Raw genomic sequence first — 21,029 nt, 5'->3', positions numbered from 1 at the left:
AGTAATACTGAAATACACTTGGCATTTTCAATTTCTCTTTTCCCCTTGGGAGTGTTAGCAAAAGGCTGTAAAAAAAAAAGTGAGTTTTCATTACTTTAGCTAATTTGTATACCAAATAAGATTTTCAGAATGGTTTTTAATTGAACTTTCACTTACTATTAATATGAAATTGGATGCATACATTTCAGTGGGTCCATCTCATAATCTGTACAAGAGGGCTCACTTCTGAGTTTGGTGTGACTTATTTCAAAACAACATAAGCAACAACAACAACAACAACAACAAAAGTTGAGAACATAGTGGAAGATTTGCTGCCATCAGTACTGGGGTGGAAAGTAGGCACAGACACAACAGAGCTGCCCGGCCCACCCACTGGGTACGGGAGCTGGCTGTCACTGGCTCAGGGGAGCTGATTGCTACATATTCAGGAATTTGTGTGAGTCCATTTTTCAACTGTTGGTACCTGGAAATAACTCATGTTGGGAGTATTTACATCACATGTTTGCTGAGTGACTGAGAGTGAATTTATGCTTTCATTAAAGTCTAGTCTTTTAAAATTAGAATGTATTACATTTCTCTGTATTTCGAATGGGCTGTGGTGGGTGCCTTCACTGCCATGGGCTTTTCTAGGTCCTGTTACTTGTTTCTTACAGGCCTCCCCAGTGCTGGCTCCATTTTCTTTGCCCCATTCAATGTGCTGCCCCCTAAACTAGGAACTGAGCACTCTTGAACTTTCTGATTCTATCCATGTCTGACTTGGCTGTCCGTGTGCCTCACTGCCTGAACGTAGTGTCTGTGTCGAGATGTGATAGTATTCCCCATCTCCCTTTGCTTGGGATTCTTCTGACAAATGTTGGCTCCCATAAGCAATCAGAGCAAAGTCTTCAAAACCATGTAGGTAGTCTTTGCTAAACTGCCTCCAAAGTCAATGTTTATCAGAAGGCTGTTTAAGATAAATGTCTTCCTTGTTAAAGTGCCCACCTCCAATGCCACCATCATTATGCAAGCAAACAGTGGGCTTTTCTAAATGGGTAACACAAGGAAAAGTGTTTACATTCTTAAATCCATACAGAAGAGTCGCTTACAGGTATTACTGGTTAGGAAGAAGTGAAAGGAGGGGAGTAGTTGGAAGGGAGACATCAACTCAATTTTCCATTCAATCGCTCCCCTCCTATACAATCTTAAATATATATCTTTCTTTGCCCTAGGCTGGGAGTAGGCAGGCTAGATTAATGGCTCCCTAATAATACCTTTTTCTGGTGCTGAGGTAGGGAGAATATTAGTCCACTAGAGCCTGAAACTGCAGTGGAATCTTGCTCCTTATTCCCTTACACCAATGAAACTTATGCTGCAGCCTGAAACTTGAAAGGAAAGGAAATATAAAATATAATTACCTATTTATAGTTGCTTATGAATCTCTCTCTCCATGGCTTATGAACATAAATGATAGCATCACATAAAGCCATTACTGGCTCTGAGCATTAAATAATTACTAAGAAAAGGGGGGAAAAAAAGTAATCAGAGCCTAAATAACTTGAAATACATGTAGATGCTACTTCCTCCACAAAGCCCTCCCTGAAGCTCTATGAAATGACTTGGTACATTTCTTCTTAGCCTCCCTATCACTGTATTGAAATTACCTGGTTACTTGTCTGTCTCTCCACTAGACCAGGGATTCCTTGTGGGTGGCATACGTTATTGCTTTTTGACTCTTAGGTTCTACAACACTCCCTTGCCTTCAATAAAATTTGTTGGGGGGTTTGCTATCAAGCAGATCTTGAAGGCAGCCAATTTCTAGGTTTTAATCTTGGTCCTCCAGCTCTCTCCTTACAGTCTCACCTCCAAAAGAAGCACAGAGCTGCTGCCACCACAGCCTCATTTGTCTGTTTCATTATCCACTCCCTCATGGTGGAAGCAAGGCTATTCCAGCTGTCCAAATAGAGAACCTACAGGGAGGCTCACTGCAGCATTTGCTGAGCATGGCAGTTGTCTGATAGGTCAGTATTATTCATGGCCACCAGATGGCAGAAGCAGATTATGCTGATGAATACAGCAGTATGCTATTGTGTTTCTTGGACAAGGTTAAAAAAAAAAAGTCACTTTCTAATTTTAATTCTACACTGCATGTTTTTAATTCCATGATGGCTATAATTCTTGTTTATGGCTCTCTGCAGTGCTATTAAAACTACTACACCCAAGATATGCTATTGAGCCAACCGCAAAACAAGCCAGTCTGTGGAGGGTAAAATGCATCTCCACAGTCCTCCTTCCAAACCCCAGGAGGCCCCACATCCCTCTCTCACCGCCCCCCAGGAGGAAGTTCAGAGAAAATTGATATTGGCACTTGCTGTTCTTCAGTTCTGCTTTAAGTCTAAACCTGACAAAGCAGTGAAATGTGATAGTTTACGAGCAGCTTGGTGTTATCTGGTGGAATCCATAAAATCCTAATCAGGGATGACTTATTAATAAAATAAAGGGATAAAAATAATTATACCTAAAGGGCTAATGTTACCCAAGATTTCTAATGATGGGACCTGAGAAAGGATTTGGTGAGAACAATCAGATTCCTTTATAGTCATCCTGTGCCCTCAATGTTCAACCAGGTTTTTGCAAAACTTGATTCAATTCCACAAATGTTCATTGAGGGCCTACTGTATGTCAGCTTCATGCTAAGTGCTTTGAATAAAATAAATTAATAAGATATCATCTTTGCCCTTGAGTTGCTCATAGATTAATGGCTTATTAGTGGTTGGTTGGTAAAACAGGCCCATAGTGGTTGATTATAAGATTCTAAGTGGCAGGATGGGAGGATGCACAGGATATTATGGGAAGGGTGCCTAATCCAGGCTGCAAAGGAATGGCAAGTGTGGAAAGAAAGATTTTTCAGAAGGTGGCTTAAGTTAAAAAAGAGCTTCTTAGCCAACTATAAAATTGAAGTGAATGGTAAGTATGCCAAAGATGCTTCTAGAGGATACTGATCATCACTCTTCATTGTGTCACAATGTCTTCCCCTAATAACCAAGGAGAATTTTTAGAAACAGTTGCTTTAGGGATATTAGGAGGTTAGCTCTTTCATTAAAAGGAAAAAAAAGATGAGGAAGGGAAAAAAGATGAGGAGGGAAAAAAGATGATAATTGAAGGCAACAAACTATTGAAGATAAGGATAGGGGAAAAGGCAGGAGTTATACAAATGTGGAATAAATAAGATGAAAGCAATATCACCATTTTGTTTCTCTACTTTGGTAATGACATTAAAATAGTTTACTTGCATTTTAATACTTTTGCAAAATGCCATTTCTTAAAAGAGTGTAGGGAATTTGGAAGAAAGACGTTGAATGTGTAGACACCATCTATCTCCACAGCAAGAATCTAAAGGCCAAAAATAGCTGACATGTCCCCTTCTGATAGCCTATTTAGGGGGCTCTAAAACAATGATGCTACCCCTTGTCCTAATTAGAATGGTTTTAAGGCACTGAAAAGCAACCAGTGTAAGAAAAAACTGTATTCCTATTTTGACTGCTATGAGCCTATCTCTAGCTTTCTCAGGACTGTGACAGACATGTAAATATCAGTATCTATTTCCATGAGACACAGTGTATGGCAAGGAGGAAAAGAGCTCTGGCAGGCATTTCAGAGGCTTAGGTTGGGTCCTGGTACCACACTTAACCTGCTATGTGTGACCCTGAACAAGTTTCCTCACCTTTCTAGGCCTCCACATGTCCCACTAAAGAATGGGGGCATTAGACCGATCACTGGTTCTCAAGAGAAGCAGAAGAGCCCTCTAGGGGATCATTCTAATTGTTACAATGATTGGATGGGAGCCAAAGATGACAGCCATCCCATAATGCAGAGGATGGTCAATGAAAATGTGTCCCAGGTCTCACACAATTTTAAATGTTCCATCAGAATCTCTTATAGGGGAAAAACCTAGTGCCTATTTATGAGTCAAGCCAAATTCCCTTTTCATTATAATCCAAAGTATTTATTTTTTGCCCATATCTAATATATACTGAATGTACCAGTTTTTATGGCCATGCCCTCCTGCCCCTCGGAATAGTTTCTGAAGGTCTGTACTTAATCCAGACTTGCTTTTGACAAGTGCAAACATCTGACTGCTTCATGATGTCTTCTAGTGAGGTCACGCCTGAGCATTTGCATATTGAAATAGATATTATTATAAATAATTTCCTTTTAATTTCTCTTTATTATCATATTTAGACCATAATATTATTTTTTCTTATGTGTATGGGTAGGGCATATTACCCATGGATTTCATTTCAGGGTAGAAACGGGAGCATTTCAAAGTACTTGCTACAATAAGGGGGCGTGTTGGGGCTGATGGGACAGAGGACACCTGGATGGGACAACCTCCGAGTTATCTCCCGCAAAAGCCCCCAAGCCCAGGATCTGTCACCTCTGCGCAGGGCTTGCAGGCTCTGCCGGGCGTGTCGGTGCAGCTCCTCCACGCAGGGTGGCCTTGTGGCTGGGAGGAAGATGTTGCGCTGCTGGTGCCACGGGGCGCGGTAGTACACACTCAGCTTACTCTCAATGTCCAGGTTGGAGACGGCTGCAAGACAAAGAAACAGGGCATTGTCCATCAGTGGCTTTAAGTTGTGCTTTTGGCCAACCCTGGGGTGGGGAAGAGGACAGGAGTAAAGTCTGGGTGGAGTGGAAGTCCAGACTACTGCATTCACATTAAGAACTAACTCAAGGCCGGAGAAAGGTTTGGCATTTACGATACTGATAGGGACAACCTTTGTCCCTGAGCCGAGGCACGGGAGGCTCCAAGACACCAACCGTCTACCTATGACTAGCTAATTTCCTCTCCGTACCTTCATTCCTCACCCTTGGCACAGTCGCTCATCAACACTGACAAGCCCCTGGCTAGCCTGCTTGGGGGTGGAGATGGGGGTCCTGTTTCTGAAAAATGTGGAGGAAAGCCTCAGAGCTGAATGGAAAGGCTGCCTCAGCTCCAGACTTCTGGCCGCAAGGCCTCAGAGCTGTAGTTCTGCACACCGCCCCTGCTGTCCACCTGAACTTTGGCCTATACCTTGCCCTGCCTCTGTCCCTTGTGGTCCCATCCCCAAGGTATGCTTATCATGCCCTACACCTACCGGCTCCATTGCCTGCCATCTTTCAAAGCATTGCTCTTCCTTGGTTTCACCCAGGGGTGAGCATACGCATTAAAGAAACCATCATAGGGGTAATGAGTATTAAGGGAGGGAAACTGCAGATGCAAGATGAGTTTTTGCAACTCATCCAAGAGATCAAGGAAGGAAGGCTTCCTTCCCCCAAACACAGCATTTAACTCACTCTCATCTTCTTCATGTACACATGGATCCTAGGATGGAACTCTCCATGAGTTAAACAGAAATTCTGCTGGAAGCAGATGTTAGGAACCAGGAGGATTTTTACTAAGAAATAGCTGCAAAGAGGACCTCACAAGCACCTGGGTAGCCTGTCCGCCTCAGGAATGGCATGAACTGGCCCAGTCTGCTTTACCCTCCAGACACACTATCCAGATCCAGACTCCTGTCCTGGGCCCACCCTACTCCCCCCACCTCCCAGTCTCATCTCTTTCCACTCTGGTTCAGTAATGGGGGATTGACTGAGAAATCAGGCTCTCCCTGCATGCAAAAGTCAACTCCTACCCAATGGGGCAGAGGCCATTACCAAACCCAACAGAGAGGACCATGAATTCATGTGCTTATGACAGCTGGGAGAAGGGACAGAACAGAAAGCCTGTCTGTGGAAAGAATGGGCAAGAAGCCAGGTGGGCAGTCCTAGAAGTAGAGGGGCTTCTGAGCACCCCTTCCCTTAGGCTCGTCTTTTCAGGAAGGTGGGAGCCAGGATACAGGGCTGGGCCAAGATGACTACGAGGTAGACCAGAAGACTCTTTTCTAGTCCCTCATTCCCTCAGCACTGCTGACCAGAGGCTTAGGGTGGTAACTTTTGACAGCCCCTCAGAAACCAGGTCAAGTGGCCATGGCTCTTTAATTCTTGTGTGGGGAAAACCTGAGCCCCTCCTATTTATCTTAATGTTGGTCTGAAGAAAAGACTCATCAGAAGTGCTTGTCAAAAACACAGATTCCTGGGCATCAACCTAGACTTTGAATCAGAATTTCCAAAAGAAAGGCCTGGTAATCTATATTATGTGAAAAGTTATTTTTATCATCAGGCAGGTTTGAGAAACACAAAATGTCTTCTGATGATGCCTTGGGATCTTGTGGGAGTGAAAGGAGTTGGGCAACATGAGGGAAGGGAAGAGGCTGCTGAAAATGGAAACATCCATCCACCAATGGAATATTCCCAAGTAGCTCTTAGTCTCAGGCACGGTGCTAGGTGTTGGAACACAGCACAGAACAAAACACACAGGAATCCCTACCCTCATAAAGCATTTGTTCTCTGGCTTTGTGCAAAATGGTTTAACTGTGATTCTGCCTGGACGAAATAGTTTGGGAGCAATGACACTGGCAGACTTTTCCTATTTTGGTATTATACAGTTCCCCAGGGATGGTCTCAGGCATCAAGACCCTAGAGGCCTTGAACACCAAAAAGGTTATAGTCCTCACTCCTCCACCTCCACCTTTCTGCAGTAGGTGATCCCAAATTTCAGAATCAATTGGCATATCATAAAATTAGTGTAAAGATGTTCAGCAAATTCTCTTCCTTCATTATTAAATATTAAATATCAAGTTACCTGAAAAAAAAGCATTTTTTGGTGCCCATGCTTTACTGATACCCTAAACACATTTCTACTGTGCTTGTTGGGCAAGCCAGTTCTGAGTTCCTGGGCTGCTAAACTCTGCCTGCTGCTTGGGACTGTTAATTCACAGATACAAAGAGTAATGCATGAGTTCCAGCATGGGCAGCATAGTCATGGCTCCTGGGAAGAACCAACCCTCACAATGACAACCTTCAGGGCCAGGGATCATCACCTTTTTCTTTCCAAAATCTTTTTCTTTCTCCATTGAGAAGCTATATCGGATTTCTGCCACACATTAGCAGGTGAACATTTCACTCATCAGTTGCCACCATCCTGTCTATCTCTTAGACAGGGAAAGGAGGAAAACTCTTTAATGCCTTTGCTCTCAGTGACGTCATTTGGTCACAGAGCATTAACTAGTATTATGTGTCCACTAGAGGCAGGCAGACAGCCACTAATGGAGCTCTTCCAGGGAAAACTGTCCCCTTTTTCCTTCTTTAAAAAATCTATTCCTTTTCTTAAGTAACAGTTCAACCACAGTTGAATCCATTCATTCATGAGCTGCTCCACTGCCATTGTAAGGCTGCCCTGCATCTTCGGGTTCACCATGCTCCCTTTTCCTCCCTTTTTAACAATCTCACCATGGCTGAGTTATGCAAGATAGCAGGCTTAGTGCCCTAGGAATGTTTGTTCTCATAAAAATGGAACAAAGCAAAGCAAGAAGGTTTTTCCTCTGTTTATTTGGATACGTCCAGGGGCCACTGTGTGATAGGCAGAATTTTAGGATGATTCCCAAGATTCCTGCCTTCTTGTGCACATACCCTGTATAATCCCCTTCCCTTGAGTGTGGGAAGAACCTGTGACTTAGTTACATTACAAGGTGAAAAGGGTTTTACGGTCTGTACTCAATCGACTTGAGTTAATCAAAAGAGAGAGTATAATCCTGAGTTAATACTTAACAGAGACAAAAAGCAACAGAGATGCTCTCCTATTGGCCTTGAAGAAGTAAACTGTCGTGTTGTGGAGAGGGACATGTGGCAGGGAATGGCAGGTGGCCTCTAGGAGCTGAGGGCCTCACTCCTACAACTTCAAGAAACTGAATTCTGCCAACAACCAATGAACTTGAAAGAGAACTCTGGGCCTAAGATGAGATGAGATGAGATGAGCCCAGCTAACACCTTGATTTCAGCCCAGTTAACCCTGAGCAGAGGACCCAGTTAACCCATACCCAGACTCCTGACCCATGGAAATTGAAAGATAATAAATAGGTGTTGTTTTAAGGTGCTAAGTTTGCAATGATTTGCTATGCAATAATAGAAATAATAATAGAAAACTAATTGTATTAGTCTGTCCATTCTCATGCTGCTAATAAAGACATACCCATGACTGGGTAATTTATAAAGGAAAGAGGTTTAATGGGCTCACAGTTCCACATGGTTGGGGAGGCCTCACAATCATGGCAGAAGGCAAAAGAGGAGCAAAGTCGCGTCTTATATGGTGGCAGGCAAAGAGAGCATGTGCAGGGGAACTCCCCTTTATAAAACCATCAGATCTCATGAGACTTATTCACTACCACAAGAACAACATGGGAAAAACCAGCCCCCATGATTCAATTGCCTCCCACTAGGTCCCTCCCATGACACTGGGAATTATGGGAGGTGCAATTCAAGATGAGATTTGGGTGGGGACATAGCCAAACCATATCACTAATGCACACTCCCACTACTTTATCTACTTCTCTAGAGTCAGTCACTTGCTTTATCTTGTCAATTCCTCCCCTCTGTTACTGCTCCCCAAGAAAGGGGAAGATAATGACAAGGGTTACAACAGGAAATAAGGATCTATGTGTCATTTTTATCCTCCACAACAGGAAAAAGGTTATTTGGATGTATCATTTCCCTCATCTAAGACTACAAGCTCTTGTGGGAAGCTCCAACCATATGCCAAGTTCTAAGCCAGGTGCATTATATTAATAATATCATAGTACCCTCATACAACTCAAAGAGGAAAATATTGCCTCTATTTTATAGATAAGGAAATGGGAACTCAGAGAAAGTAGGTAAATTTGCTAAGTCATCCACCTGGTAAGTAGAAGATCTGGGATCAGAAACCATCTCTGTTTGGCTTCTAAGCTGCCACTCTTTCCCAAACCAATATTGAAATAAGTTTCCCTAAGCTAAGGGTGATGGGGTAGGGGAGTGAGAATGGGCCATCTGACACATAAAAAGGATCTAGTGCTTTTCAAAATAAAGAACAAAGATTCAGAACTGCTACTCTCTGTATCATCCATAGCATCAGGTATAACCAAGAACTGAGTGACTCTTCCAGAAAGTGCCTAGCAGGAGGTTGGGAAGATGCATTCTATTATACCAGAAAGACAACACCACAAACAGATAACCACAAAACCAAACTGCTGAAAGAAAATGCCATCGCAGGAAATGTCCACAGGGCAATGAAAAGTCTTTATAGACTGATCTTAGTTCATTCCCCTGTCAAACACTGGAGATAATGGAATTGTCAAGATCTTGATTCATAGTGATGTATTGGAAGGATGGATATGGTCACTGGGGTCCTCTGAAATGAGCTAACTTAGACATTAAGGAAAACTAGTGGCTGCCACTCTCTTGGAAAGACTAGGCCCGTTTCTAAGAGCAGGAGGAAGCTTGGTTTTAGGAACTATTGGGAAGGGGTAAAAAATCAGGGGCAAACTTAGTCTTGCCCCAGCCTCTCTAGCCCCATCTCCCCTGCCCTGCTAGGGGCGCTACTCATTTGATTCTCTCTTTCCTAGCCTTGTGAGCATCCCACTGCCTTACAGCTTTATGCCCCCTGGGAGCAGTGCAAAATGCTTATTCTTGGCCTCCCTTCCTAGAAAGCCTCCTTACCTCACATCCCCACCCCACTGGCTTTCTCCCCTGCTACTCCTTCTTCCTTAAGAAGGGGGAGGTGACAGCTGAGATCAAAGTTTGACTACTACATGTGGTGAAATTTTCAGAAAAATGCACAAAATGACTCAGAAATGGAATTTGTACCCCTTCAAGGGAGGGAAGAAAAATTTTTAAACGTTCTCAGAGTGCCTGCAGACACATTTACCCACCCACACCTTGCTAATCTTCTTCCTGCCCTTCTACCATCACAGCCACCCCCAACACATAGCTTTGTGGGCAGGAACACATCCCTCCACAAACCATCCGTTCTGGTGCCCCATGACAGGGAGGAGTGTGTTGGCATATTAATCAATTAATAAGCATCTGAAATTGTCAGTGTCACAGATACATAGCCGGTTTGTTCTCTGGGTCCCTGCTACACTGAAGCCAATGCTCAGGAGCCATCAGCTTGGTAAGCAAAATGGGAAATCTCCCTAAGGTGTCTGTTGCTGCTGCCTGAGTGCTCAGATCTATTGGGAGGATGGGAAGGGGATTTCACCAAATGAACCCATTTATTCCTGCCTGCCCTTTCTTCCTCGGTAACCATCCCCTTGCCAACTCTGCTTGGCAGTTTGGAGGAAGGAACAGGGTAAAGTACAAGGAGAGCAAGGACCACCAAGGCTCCTGTCACCTACAGAGCAGCCCAAAGCCAGAGCCGATTTCCCAGAGTCTTTCCTTGCTGGGCTTCCTGTTCTGTAGAACCATAATAAATCAGATTTGCTCCCCACTATGGATGAAGTGTCTCATGTTCACCTCTCAGCATCAGAAAGATCTAGGTCTCTTAACAAATTCCAGCATCTTGAAACATTCCAACACTTACAGAACAGGAGAACATATCTGTGTGTTTATTTGTACGCTAAAAGGATCTAGAACAATTTTTCCCCTAGAAATAGTTTTCCCAGCTTCTAAAACAAAATGTTGCTTCATACCAGGAAGATTGTTTCATTATTGCTGTTACCATTGTTGTTTTAATGTCCAACGTCCTGTGGAAAGACCAGTAGAAGCCTGGGTTCTAGTTGCAGTTCTGTCACCGTGTGACATTGTGCAAGTCGTTGAACCTTTCCTGGATTCAAGTTCCCCATCTTTATAAAGGAGGGGTTTGAACTTTTTGATCTCTGAGTGCTGTGCTGCCCTGTCCTGTCCTGCCCTCCATTTGATGCCAGTCACCAAAATCCACCCAGACTCTGTAGTTAAGCTATGGCAGGATGGGGCTGGTGGAAAGAGCTTGGGCTCTGGGATGGAAAGATGGATCACAGCATCAGTGTGATCCAGAGCAAGTCTTCTATGAAAGGGAAATCACAGAGCCTTCATGCAGTGGTTCAGGCTCCAATTAAGTAACAACATCCTTGGCATGTGTCACTGCTTAATAAATATTAGTTCCCTTTCCTCGGCTGAAAACAAAAGAAGTTGGGAGGCCAGGATCAGGGTCCAAATTCACAAGAGGAAAGTCTGGAGCTCTCCAAGGTTCTTTTCACTTTATTTTGCCTGTCTTCTTGTTGAGTGAAGTATAAACAAAGATGAGGCTACAAAAGATCACTCTTTGAGGGTCTCATTTCTGGAAACTGGAAAGAAGACTGCCCACAACTGGGGAGCCTGTGACCTCTCTGACAGGTTCAATGTCCCCAAGTCTCTGCCATCTATTGACTTGGACAGCATTTAGTGTAATGACTCAGCGATCCTAACTCTCTGAGCCAGTGGCAGAGTTGCAGTCCTAGACATTCTTCTTAGCAGCAGTTTGTAATTTACTTGTTTATCTTCAGGTCATTCTGCTGCCATGTTCTATACCAGACACTTCCTCCAGAATGTAAGCACATAGTCATCTGTCACAGCTCAGCTATTGTTTTAAGAAAATTCCTTTAGGCATCTAGCAGAGTCATTGGATTCTGCTACTGGAAGGGACCTCGGAAATTATGGACTTCTGTATTTTTTTTTTCAAGCTGCAAGAGCATGACACATTAGTGGATTGTGAAATCAATTTAGCAGGTCAAGACTAGCATTTTAAAACTGCACGTTCTGCACATGTACCCCAGAACTTAAAGTATAATTAAAAAACAAACAAACAAACAGAAACAATGAAATAAAATAGAGCAGACTGGAAAATACCCAAGAGCACTGTATGCAGTGTTGTTTTGTGAAGCTATCACTTGTGTCACACATGTGCATGTGCACACACGTGTGTGTTTGTGTGTGTGTATGCTGGGTTGTGATGTAAAAATGTGTTTCTTACTCTGAGTAGCAGTCAAAACACTGTGAAAGCCACTGTTTAGGCCACTCCTTTCATGTGCTGATGAGAAAACTGAGATTAAAATATTTGACCCTAGATCACAGAGCTGATTTTTGGCAGAGGCAAAAACCAAAGCCAAGGTCTTCTCAGCCGAGGCCCATGCACTTCCCTCAGCAGCCTCTTCCTCCCATGGGGATAATCAGCCTAGCTTCTGCACCCTTCATGTCTCTCGGTCATTATTTTCTACCTTTCACATTTATCAGATTGTCTTTGGGGGGTGGGGGAAACACTTCTCACCTGTGGATAGTACACATTCCATCCATTTTTATTTTAAAATTCCAGGTGCACTTCAGCTCAGAGAGCAGTTGTTGAGATGAACCAGCCACAGAAGCCAGGGTTTGCCCTGTGTTTATTTACAGAAGGACACACCCGCCAAGACTTGCTCTGAGGGGACTACGGCTGCAAGAGAGGGCCCTGCCCATTTACCAGTAACAACTATGAGCCACTTTGAGACTTAGAGTATACGTATCATCAGGGAAAGATGACATTGATGGAAAACCTTTGCTACAGCAGTGGAAACACACACACTCCCCTTTCTTCCTTCTGGTTAAAGATAGAAAGCTGGGTGTTCAATGTACTCAGGTATTCAGTATATGAAATATCTGAACTCCTTTGCTTCCCTGTGTTCTGTCTCTTTTGCATTCTGAGTTTTCCAGAGCAAATAACTCAGAAGAGGATTGGATCAGGGAAAAAGGAGAGCCCAACTTGGTTACTTTGGTTGGCTTGTATCCCTAGAATGCCTGCACTGTTTGCCATCTATCTACCCTCCAAGCCTCATCTTCAACAAAAGCCTTCTACTTCCCACTCCCAAGCTGCTGGGCCACTCACTGTTTCTTACCTCTCATTTGCACTCCTCACATACTATCTTAGATTGCCATACACATCTGCAGCCACATCCTTATGCCCCTGACAAGAGGAGCCACAGCTTATACTTCTTGAGATCCCTGACAATGCCAGGCATTGTCCCACATAAATTCTTAAAGGAAATATGTTTGATTGCTTTTGTTACTTGTTAATGACTCCCTGTATACTTTGGCAGGGAAATGAAATTGGCACAAATAGCTCAAGTGGGGTTTTGCACCAACTATGGGTTTCATTTATCCACAGGATTGCAATAGAAGAAATTTAGATTCAATACAAAGAAGAAATTCTCAATCACAGGGGTCTAGAGAGGGGATGGATGGCATTATCAAAAGAGGTTAGAGAGAAGGGGTAGAGAGGGGAATGTGGTAAAACAAGGAAAAATTGCAGGGGTGGGGAAAGTGAGTGGGGGAGGGCACAACCTTAGAGAGATAGTACACATTCTAGGGCCTGGGGATATTTTAGAAGAGTCTCTGATTTATAGAAAGCACTGACTCAGGTGCAGTACAAACTTGGTTTTTCATCAGGAAAAATGTATTAGATAAAGTTGACATGTCCAGCAGCTCTGGGAGTCTGGACCTTTCAAACCCACTCACTTGTATTGAGCAGCTACTTTTGCAAAGTTCTGGGCTAGGAACTAGGGGACACACAGATGGGTAAGACAGGATCCCTGTCATCCAAGTGCTTGTGATGTAATATTCATTTATTCTTTATTTCTTTCAAGCATTTATTAAATGTCTATTATGTAGTACTGAAAGGGCTACAAAGATTAAAATACAGCTCTCTCTCTCTCTTTGATATGGTTCGGATGTGTGTCCCTACCCAAATCTCATGTTGAAATGCAATTCCCCAGTGTTGGAGGTGGGGCCTGGTGGGAGGTGATTGGATCACAGGGGTGGTTTCTCATGGTTTAAACCACCCCCATTGGTGCTGCCGTTGCAATAGTGAGTTCTCATGAGATCTGGTTCTTTAAAAGTGTGTGGCACCTCCCCCCAACCCCTCTCAGTCCAGCTCCTGCCATGTAAGAAGCCTGCTTCCACTCTGCTTTCCACCAGGAGTAAAAGCTTCCTGAGGCCTCCCCAGGAACAGATTCTGCCATGCTTCCTGTACAGCCTGCAGAACCATGAGCCAATTAAACCTCTTCTCTTTATAAATTACCCAGTCTCAGGTATTTCTTTATAACAGTGTGAGAACAGACTAATTCTCTCTCTCTCTCTCTCTCTCTCTCACACACACACACACACAGTCATTCAAAAAAGTCTAAAAGAACAACAAAAAGCCACTCTTAATCCTGTCACCAAAGGCCACTGTTAGCATGCTAGCATGTTTCCAAGCAGTTTTTTCAAGTACATTTCTAAATAGTTGAGATATAGCATATATACCCTATTGTATACTGCTTCTTAAAAATAAAAGAATTTGGCCAAACGCAGTGGCCAAGGCAGGCAGATCACTTGAACCCAGGAGTTTAAGACCAGCTTGGGCAACACAGCAAAACCCCATCTCTACAAACAACAACAACAACAACAACAACAAAACCTCAAAAATTAGCTTGGTGTGGTGGTGTGCGCCTGTAATCCCAGGTACTCTGAGGCGGGAGGATCTCTTGAGCCTGGGAGGTGGAGGCTGCAGTGAGCTGAGATTGTGCTACTGCATTCTAGCTTGGGTGGCAGAGTGAGACCCTGTCTCAAAAATAAAACGAAATAAAAGAATTTTCCTTTGTGACTCAACCTCAATACTTATTAACAGCTGTATAATGTTCTACCACGTGAGTGTACTGTAGTTTATTTACCCATTCTCCCAGCATTGGATTCGGATTAGCTCCCAGTTATAACACAGACCGCAAGGAGCATCTCTCTTTAAAAACCCCTGTCAAGGCCACATTCTCCATGTGATTGTGAGTATGCTATGGGCCAGACTGGAGATTTTGCTCTCCTTAGCATGAACCGGGCTGTCCTTTCCTTGGCCAGTTTGAACAGAGGCTATCAAGACACAGCTAACCCCAGAGTCCAGCTCCCTAATCAAAGGATGGGGAGCAGACTGGCATCTTAGATGTACACATAGCCTAGTGTTTGATATATATATCAGCAAGGTACATCCTTTTAAAAACACCAGACACTAAGGTGGCAGTCGCTTGGCAAAGCTAGAAATTGTACTGTTTAAGCTACCATTCCACAGAGCACACAATAGGCAGAGGATTCATAATTGTTCTTGTTAAAATGTACCATCCTGCCTCAACAATGCTGATGGAAATATTTGTTCTTAACCAGGAACCATCATTGTATGTGAGGCTGTATAGATACAAACCACACCATTGGGGAACTAAGAAGGCTGCCCTCAAAGGCAGACTTAAATATTAACATAATAGATTAAAATGGAGCTTCCCAAACTCCAGTATGCATAGGAATCACCTGGAGACTTTGTTAAAACAGATTCTACTGCCAGAAATCTTGATGCTGTAGGTCTTGGATGGGATCTGAGAATCTGCATTTCTAACAAGTCCCAGGGGGATGCTGATGTTGCCAGTCAGTGGACCACAGAGGCCAGGTAACAAGGTAGGTATTAGATTGAACCACATTAAATTGATGATATTCAACCATCTTGTCCTTAAAAAACTATCTCAATAGTTCAATCTAATAATTAGTTCAACTCCAAGGTTAGCTTTACCAGAAAGGCCACTGTGCTCTTAGATAGCAGTAAAGTGCTTGCTTTTCAGCAACCTGTACTGAAAATGACCAGCCCATCACCAAGTCGTGAAACATTTGTGCCAGTTTTCAAGGCTTCCATGCCTGAGCTTAAACCAGGGTAGGAGAAATGGGGGCTTGACCCAATCTTTACTTCATCAGCCCCACACCCCTTGAAGAGACACTGTCAGTGTTACAAGTTTGCAAACAAGTAAAAGTATAGAAAGATAATACTAATCAGAAATAAGGAATTTGCTCTTTCAGGAGAGTGAAATAAATAGTTAAGAAATACTTCCAAGATTATGGGTTTAACAAGGGTTAAAAATAAAACTCCTTGGTGAATGACACAAATCTCTTTCCATTATTTGAGATGAACCAGGTGAGGCTGATTACAGGGAAGACCGTGAGTATCATCCTTTAGTACTCATAGTTTCTTGAAAGCAGGCTCTCTCCATGGGAAAAATAGAGAAGAAAGGAGGCAATGCACTCATGAAGATGAGTATGACATGTTAAAATCCCTTCACTCCTGTTCAAACTAAGATGAGATGTCATAAACATGGGTGCCTCTGACATCCCAGGAAAGACAATGGAGCTGGAGTGGGACAGGCAGGTCAGAAAAAGCATGTGAAAATCACCATTTTATTCAAGAACCACTGCACTCAGCCACTGGATATAAGAAAAAAAGGGTTCTATTTTCCAATATGGCACATGGAGCCTCTTCTGTCCTCTTGGACAGATGCCCTTGGCTTGGTTAGATTGTGAAGCAGTAAGGTAATTAGCACATGACATCCAATTATATATGCTAATAAATCCCTTCTCCTAGGTGGAGGTTAGTCTCTTAAAATCTACTTAGAGAGCATAAGTGATGATGGAAAATTTTAAAATATTTACAAAAGGCCCCACATACCACCTCCACTATACTTACTTAGAACCACTACTTGCTAATTAGTATCTTTGCAGGTAGAAGAGAAGTGATGCTCTTTATTGGGCCAACAAAGAAGCTATAAATACATGAGCCTGCAAGCCAAAAGGCATTCTTTTCCAAGGACATTTCCACCCCAAAAGCCTAGGTATTTGTAATGAGTTATGTGCTCTCTATAATAGACATAGCTAGATGAGTGGCAAATACTTAACCCATAATGGATTCATTCTGGTGTCAGAAGAGATGGGTTCTCTTGTGACTCAATTAGCTTGAATCTAGCTGAGTGTGCAGTGGTATCAAGGGAGGTGTCCTACGTTCATCTTGCACATTTGCTGCCTCAGACCTAGAATCAGCCCTTTCTTGAAGAAGCCCTGACTCCTCTCAGAGGGAACAGACTTTAGAGACCACATTCTGCATGGTAGGGGTATTTATTGTTGCTAGGTTGTCATTGGTTCTAGACTTCTTCAGTAGACAGGACTAGAAAATATGTAAGTTTCAGAAGGTGAAAATAAATCATGAGTTTAAAACCTTATTGCCAATTCAAATCTAAGATTACAGGTTTTAGTTTAACTTCCTTGATTTTATAATTGATCTATTTTCTCATGTGCTGAAAATCTTGATTCCTAATGGCATAATTACTTATTTGAATAGTTGCAAAATGACTACAATAAGACAACTTAATTCAGTTTTAGATTTCTTTTTGTTTTTCATTTGTCATTAGGATATTTTCTACTAGCAATGTACAGTAAAGGGTACTTTGTTTGGAAGTCACATGAAATGATTGAAGGTGTTGAGTGCAATGATTGCTAAGGTCCTGTGTATTCCTTTGGGTACATAAAATGAGAAAACTATGAAAGGCTCCTGGCCATCCCATTCAGGTGGATCTAGTTAATAAATAACTAAAATTCATGTAAAGTTCCTGCATTTTAAATTTCCAGTTTATTTGAGAAAAACATAAAGCCTTCCTTCCCTTCACATTCATCTGCTCCACATGTGGCAGTATTTCGAAAACTAGGAGCTCCTCCCCTTCCTTCCTTGACTCGTGAACTCTGCCACTGGCCCTTGCAGGAGCTGGCCTTGCTTTGTTGAGTAACAGCACAGAGAAGCCCACACAGTGATGAGGAGAGCCTTTGATCTCCAGAAGACTTGAAAACTCAAGTCTGGAGGTCTTGGCATTTATCCCAGAGATCAAACAGATATGTTGGCACCTGCAGGGAAAAGGGAAATATGAACTAGCCCTTTTTGAATCCAGAGCCTATGATGGAAACTCCACAAGCAATGACAGAATCTACTAAAGGCCACAGGCCCATCAGAAGCTATGAGTAGCCTCCATGGGGATCTCTCTACCGAGGATTTGGTGAGTAGACCACACACAGGGTTCAGACAGCTTCACCCCTGAGTGACTGTGCCTGAGTCCAAATACTAAAAACTAGGTTGAACTCTATGAAATTGACATTTTTGTAGGTCAAAATAGTTGAATATTGGCAATTTCATGTGGTTCAACGTTACAGCTCTTAAGTAAGCAAATGAAGAGCCAAAAACTCAATAATCGCTCAAGCCAGATAAATGACACCCTATTTCCCCCTCCCAAGTTCAAGGCATTTTGTGCTTTTCTTCTCTGGTTGATTTGAGGCAGACAGAGATGAGGGGAGAAGAGAGAGCAAAGTTATAACAGGCAACTGATTCTAGAGGGTCGCATTAGAGAACAAGTGCCTTGGGCCCCGGTGCTGGCTGGCATGGTGCGGAGGATCATCAGCAAAGCTTGACCCCAATCCCTCCGGGTGTACTGGAGGCCCCAGCTAATCACACTTGGGTCTGGGAAAGGAAACATGTCACCTCTTATTATGTCTGAGGGACTGTGCAGAGGTGCTTTAAAGAGAAAGGAACACCATCAGTGCCATCAAGCAGTTTATAACCTGGTAGCCATATTAGACAAATTAGGTGATAATCCAAGGTGGGATCAAGTGGGCTGCCACACAAGTTCAAGAGACATGCTCTCTGGTTAGGGAAGGGGTGCAGGGAAGAGGTAACATTGAAGTAGGAGGAGGGTTAAGGGCTGGCTAGGATCAGCAAATGCCGGGAGAGATCAGCATATGCTAAAGCGTTAGGTTAAACCATTTGGAATTTCCCTTTTGAGGCAAAAATTTTTTAATATTAGCAATTTCCTGTGATCCAACATAATATGAAGATTAGAATGAGTCTGTTGATATAGGTCTCAGGAGTAGTTCATTGTGGCTTGGCCAGGAGTCATGTGAATCAGAGAGGCGCAGGTAGGGAGCTGCTTAGGAAGAAGATGAAGATGACTTAGTGAGCATGTCCATGAACCACACAGCGGGTTAGGCCCTCAATATAGCTAATCTTATTTGGTTCCCACAATAAACCCAGGATGAACATTTCATTATCTCCAACTTACTGTATAGGCACAGAAAGGTTAAGTTGCTTGCTTGAGGGCCGCAAAATGATAAGCCATAGAGGCAGGACTGGAAGCACATACATCTGATTCCAAGGCCCAAGATCTTTCTGCCCCACATCACTTCCCCACAAAGGAGCAGATATTGGTGTGGGGAGACCATGTTCACCCCAGAAAGGAAGACTGAAGTGGTTCAGTGGAGGGCCTTGGTGGCCGGGATGTGGAGCTCAAGCCTAACCCTCTTATGTAAAGGGAAGTGTCTTAGTCCCTGGCTCAAAGCAGAGCTCAAAATAGTTGTTTGAGGATAGAGACGAGCTTTCTTTGTGTGTGTGTGTGTGTGTGTGTGTGTGTGTGTGTGTGTGTGTGTGTGTTTCATCTTCCAGCTAAGCAATGGTCTAGAACACTGACCTGTGTGTAATAGGTGCTCAAATGTGAGTTGAATGGATCTGGCTCAATTCCATAAATGGTTCAATCTGTATATCTTGTGGTCCTTTTTGTCTCCTTTTAATCTATGTCCTTTCTTTACTTGATATCTCCTCCCAGACAAATTCTACTCAATACCAAGCTCGAGTTGCACCTCCTTTGTGAAGCCATCCAAGACCTCCCAAGGCCCAGTTCGTTCATTCATTCATTGAGCAATGAGTTATTAAGGACTTCCCATGTGCCAACCACTGTGCTAGGCACTGCAACAGAATGGTGGACATGACATGTGTCATTGTCCTTGTCCTTATGGAACTTACTTCCAGATAGGACAAAAGCCAGTAAGTAAATTGATTGATAAGGAAGAATGTCATTGGTAGTGATAAGCACTCTGATGAACTAAAACAGGGAGATGTGAAAGAGAGTAAGAATAGTGGGAGGTGTGGCATTGAGGAAATGACAATGGCGACCTAATGACCAGGAAGGCCTGAGATTCTCAAGCGTAGGCATCAGAGACACTAAGGAGAGGGAGTGAGGGTCCCTGTCCACATGGAGCTGAAAGCTAGTGGAATGACCTCTTCCTGTAGCTCAGAGTGGCCATCTGGCTTCACTGGTCACCAAAGCCATTTCCTCTTCTTTCTGGGCACAAAGCTAAACTATATTTCCCAGCCTCCCTTGCAGTTGGGTGTGCCATATGGTGAGGTCCACCTGGTAGAATGTGAGCAGAAGTGACACACACCACTTCCAGCCTGGCCCATTGAAACCTCCCACACATCCCCTTTCATGTTCTTGATGAAGATGAGTACAGAGACCTTAGAAGTCATCTACTGAAGACAGTAGATTCCTAAGATGGAAGGAATCTGCATCCTTCAATTCCAGCTAGGAGAAGAGCTACCCACCAATGAGGCAAAACCCATTTTGGACACTATGCAAGTGAGGAATAAACCTGAATTGTATTAAGCCACTGAGATGTTGGGGTTTGTTACAGCAGCTAATGGTACACTAATTCACTGAACTCGCTATATCATTGCTATGAGTACCCATTTGGTCCCTATTTAGCCTAGGACATGGCTTCTATTGTATCATTGTTTGACTATGTGCTTTTCTTTAGTTTTTCCTTCCTGTATGTCCCATCCCTCTCAACTCAGATGGCAAGAGTGCAGTTAGAGCCTCGCCCTTCCAGTGCTTTGGTATCTTACCAGCTCTTACCAGAAGTGGGCTTCTGCTTTCACTGCTCTATCATGTCAATGGATGCTTTTATGTCCCTTTAAGTCATTGGAACTTTTAGGTAAGGGGATGACCAATGTTTTCATCTTTTCCTCTTTTAGTTTGCCGAGAAGACATGATTTCTAGACCACTATTATACAAATGTAATCCTATCACAGCCCCTCCCTAAATGGTGATCAGTTCTGAATCGGGGACCTGGGTTAACAAGACAGGACCACCCATACACTGTTTTAATTGCTTGTTTCCCTGTCAAATGAGATGCTTTTTCAGGGCAAGGAGTATTTATTCTCTATATTTCAGCATCAAGCACAGTGTTGGACACATAGTAGGTACTGCATAAATGCTTGCTCTATGAACTAATAAGGTTGTCTAATGTTGTTAAATACACCGGTGTGCTATAGAAATAATCTGCCAAAGTTTTTGTTCTTCAGAAAACATTGCTAAAGCCACCCCCTCAATTTACAGTCAGTATTAACAAAAGCTTTTCCTTGAAAGCCTGATGCATAGGAGTCAGGCTGAATTAGGAGTTGCTTTGGGGCATCCACAGAAATGAAGATTGTGCGGGAGGGTACACTAAATGGGGCTCTGCTTTTC

At 43.2% G+C, this 21,029-nt stretch overlaps 1 protein-coding gene and 1 long non-coding RNA gene across 9 annotated transcripts in view; one reads left to right on the top strand and one right to left on the bottom strand.

The window, feature by feature from the left end:
* The window catches only part of NHS (NHS actin remodeling regulator), a 370,153-nt gene that overhangs the window by 44,178 nt on the left and 304,946 nt on the right, over nt 1–21,029 (bottom strand). For all 6 annotated transcript variants that reach the window (XM_002831427.6, XM_054544362.2, XM_063721154.1 and 3 more), the window contains exon 2: nt 4,415–4,567. In XM_002831427.6, coding sequence (XP_002831473.1) covers nt 4,415–4,567 — 153 coding nt within the window. The remainder of the gene's footprint in view (nt 1–4,414; nt 4,568–21,029) is intronic.
* LOC129052897 (uncharacterized) overlaps nt 1–21,029 on the top strand; it is a 105,305-nt gene that overhangs the window by 45,437 nt on the left and 38,839 nt on the right. The window lies entirely within an intron of this gene.

Source organism: Pongo abelii, chromosome X (genome assembly GCF_028885655.2).
Source record: "Pongo abelii isolate AG06213 chromosome X, NHGRI_mPonAbe1-v2.0_pri, whole genome shotgun sequence".
In the NCBI taxonomy this organism is placed as follows: Eukaryota; Metazoa; Chordata; class Mammalia; order Primates; family Hominidae; genus Pongo; species Pongo abelii.
This window is presented reverse-complemented; position numbering and strand designations above follow the sequence as displayed.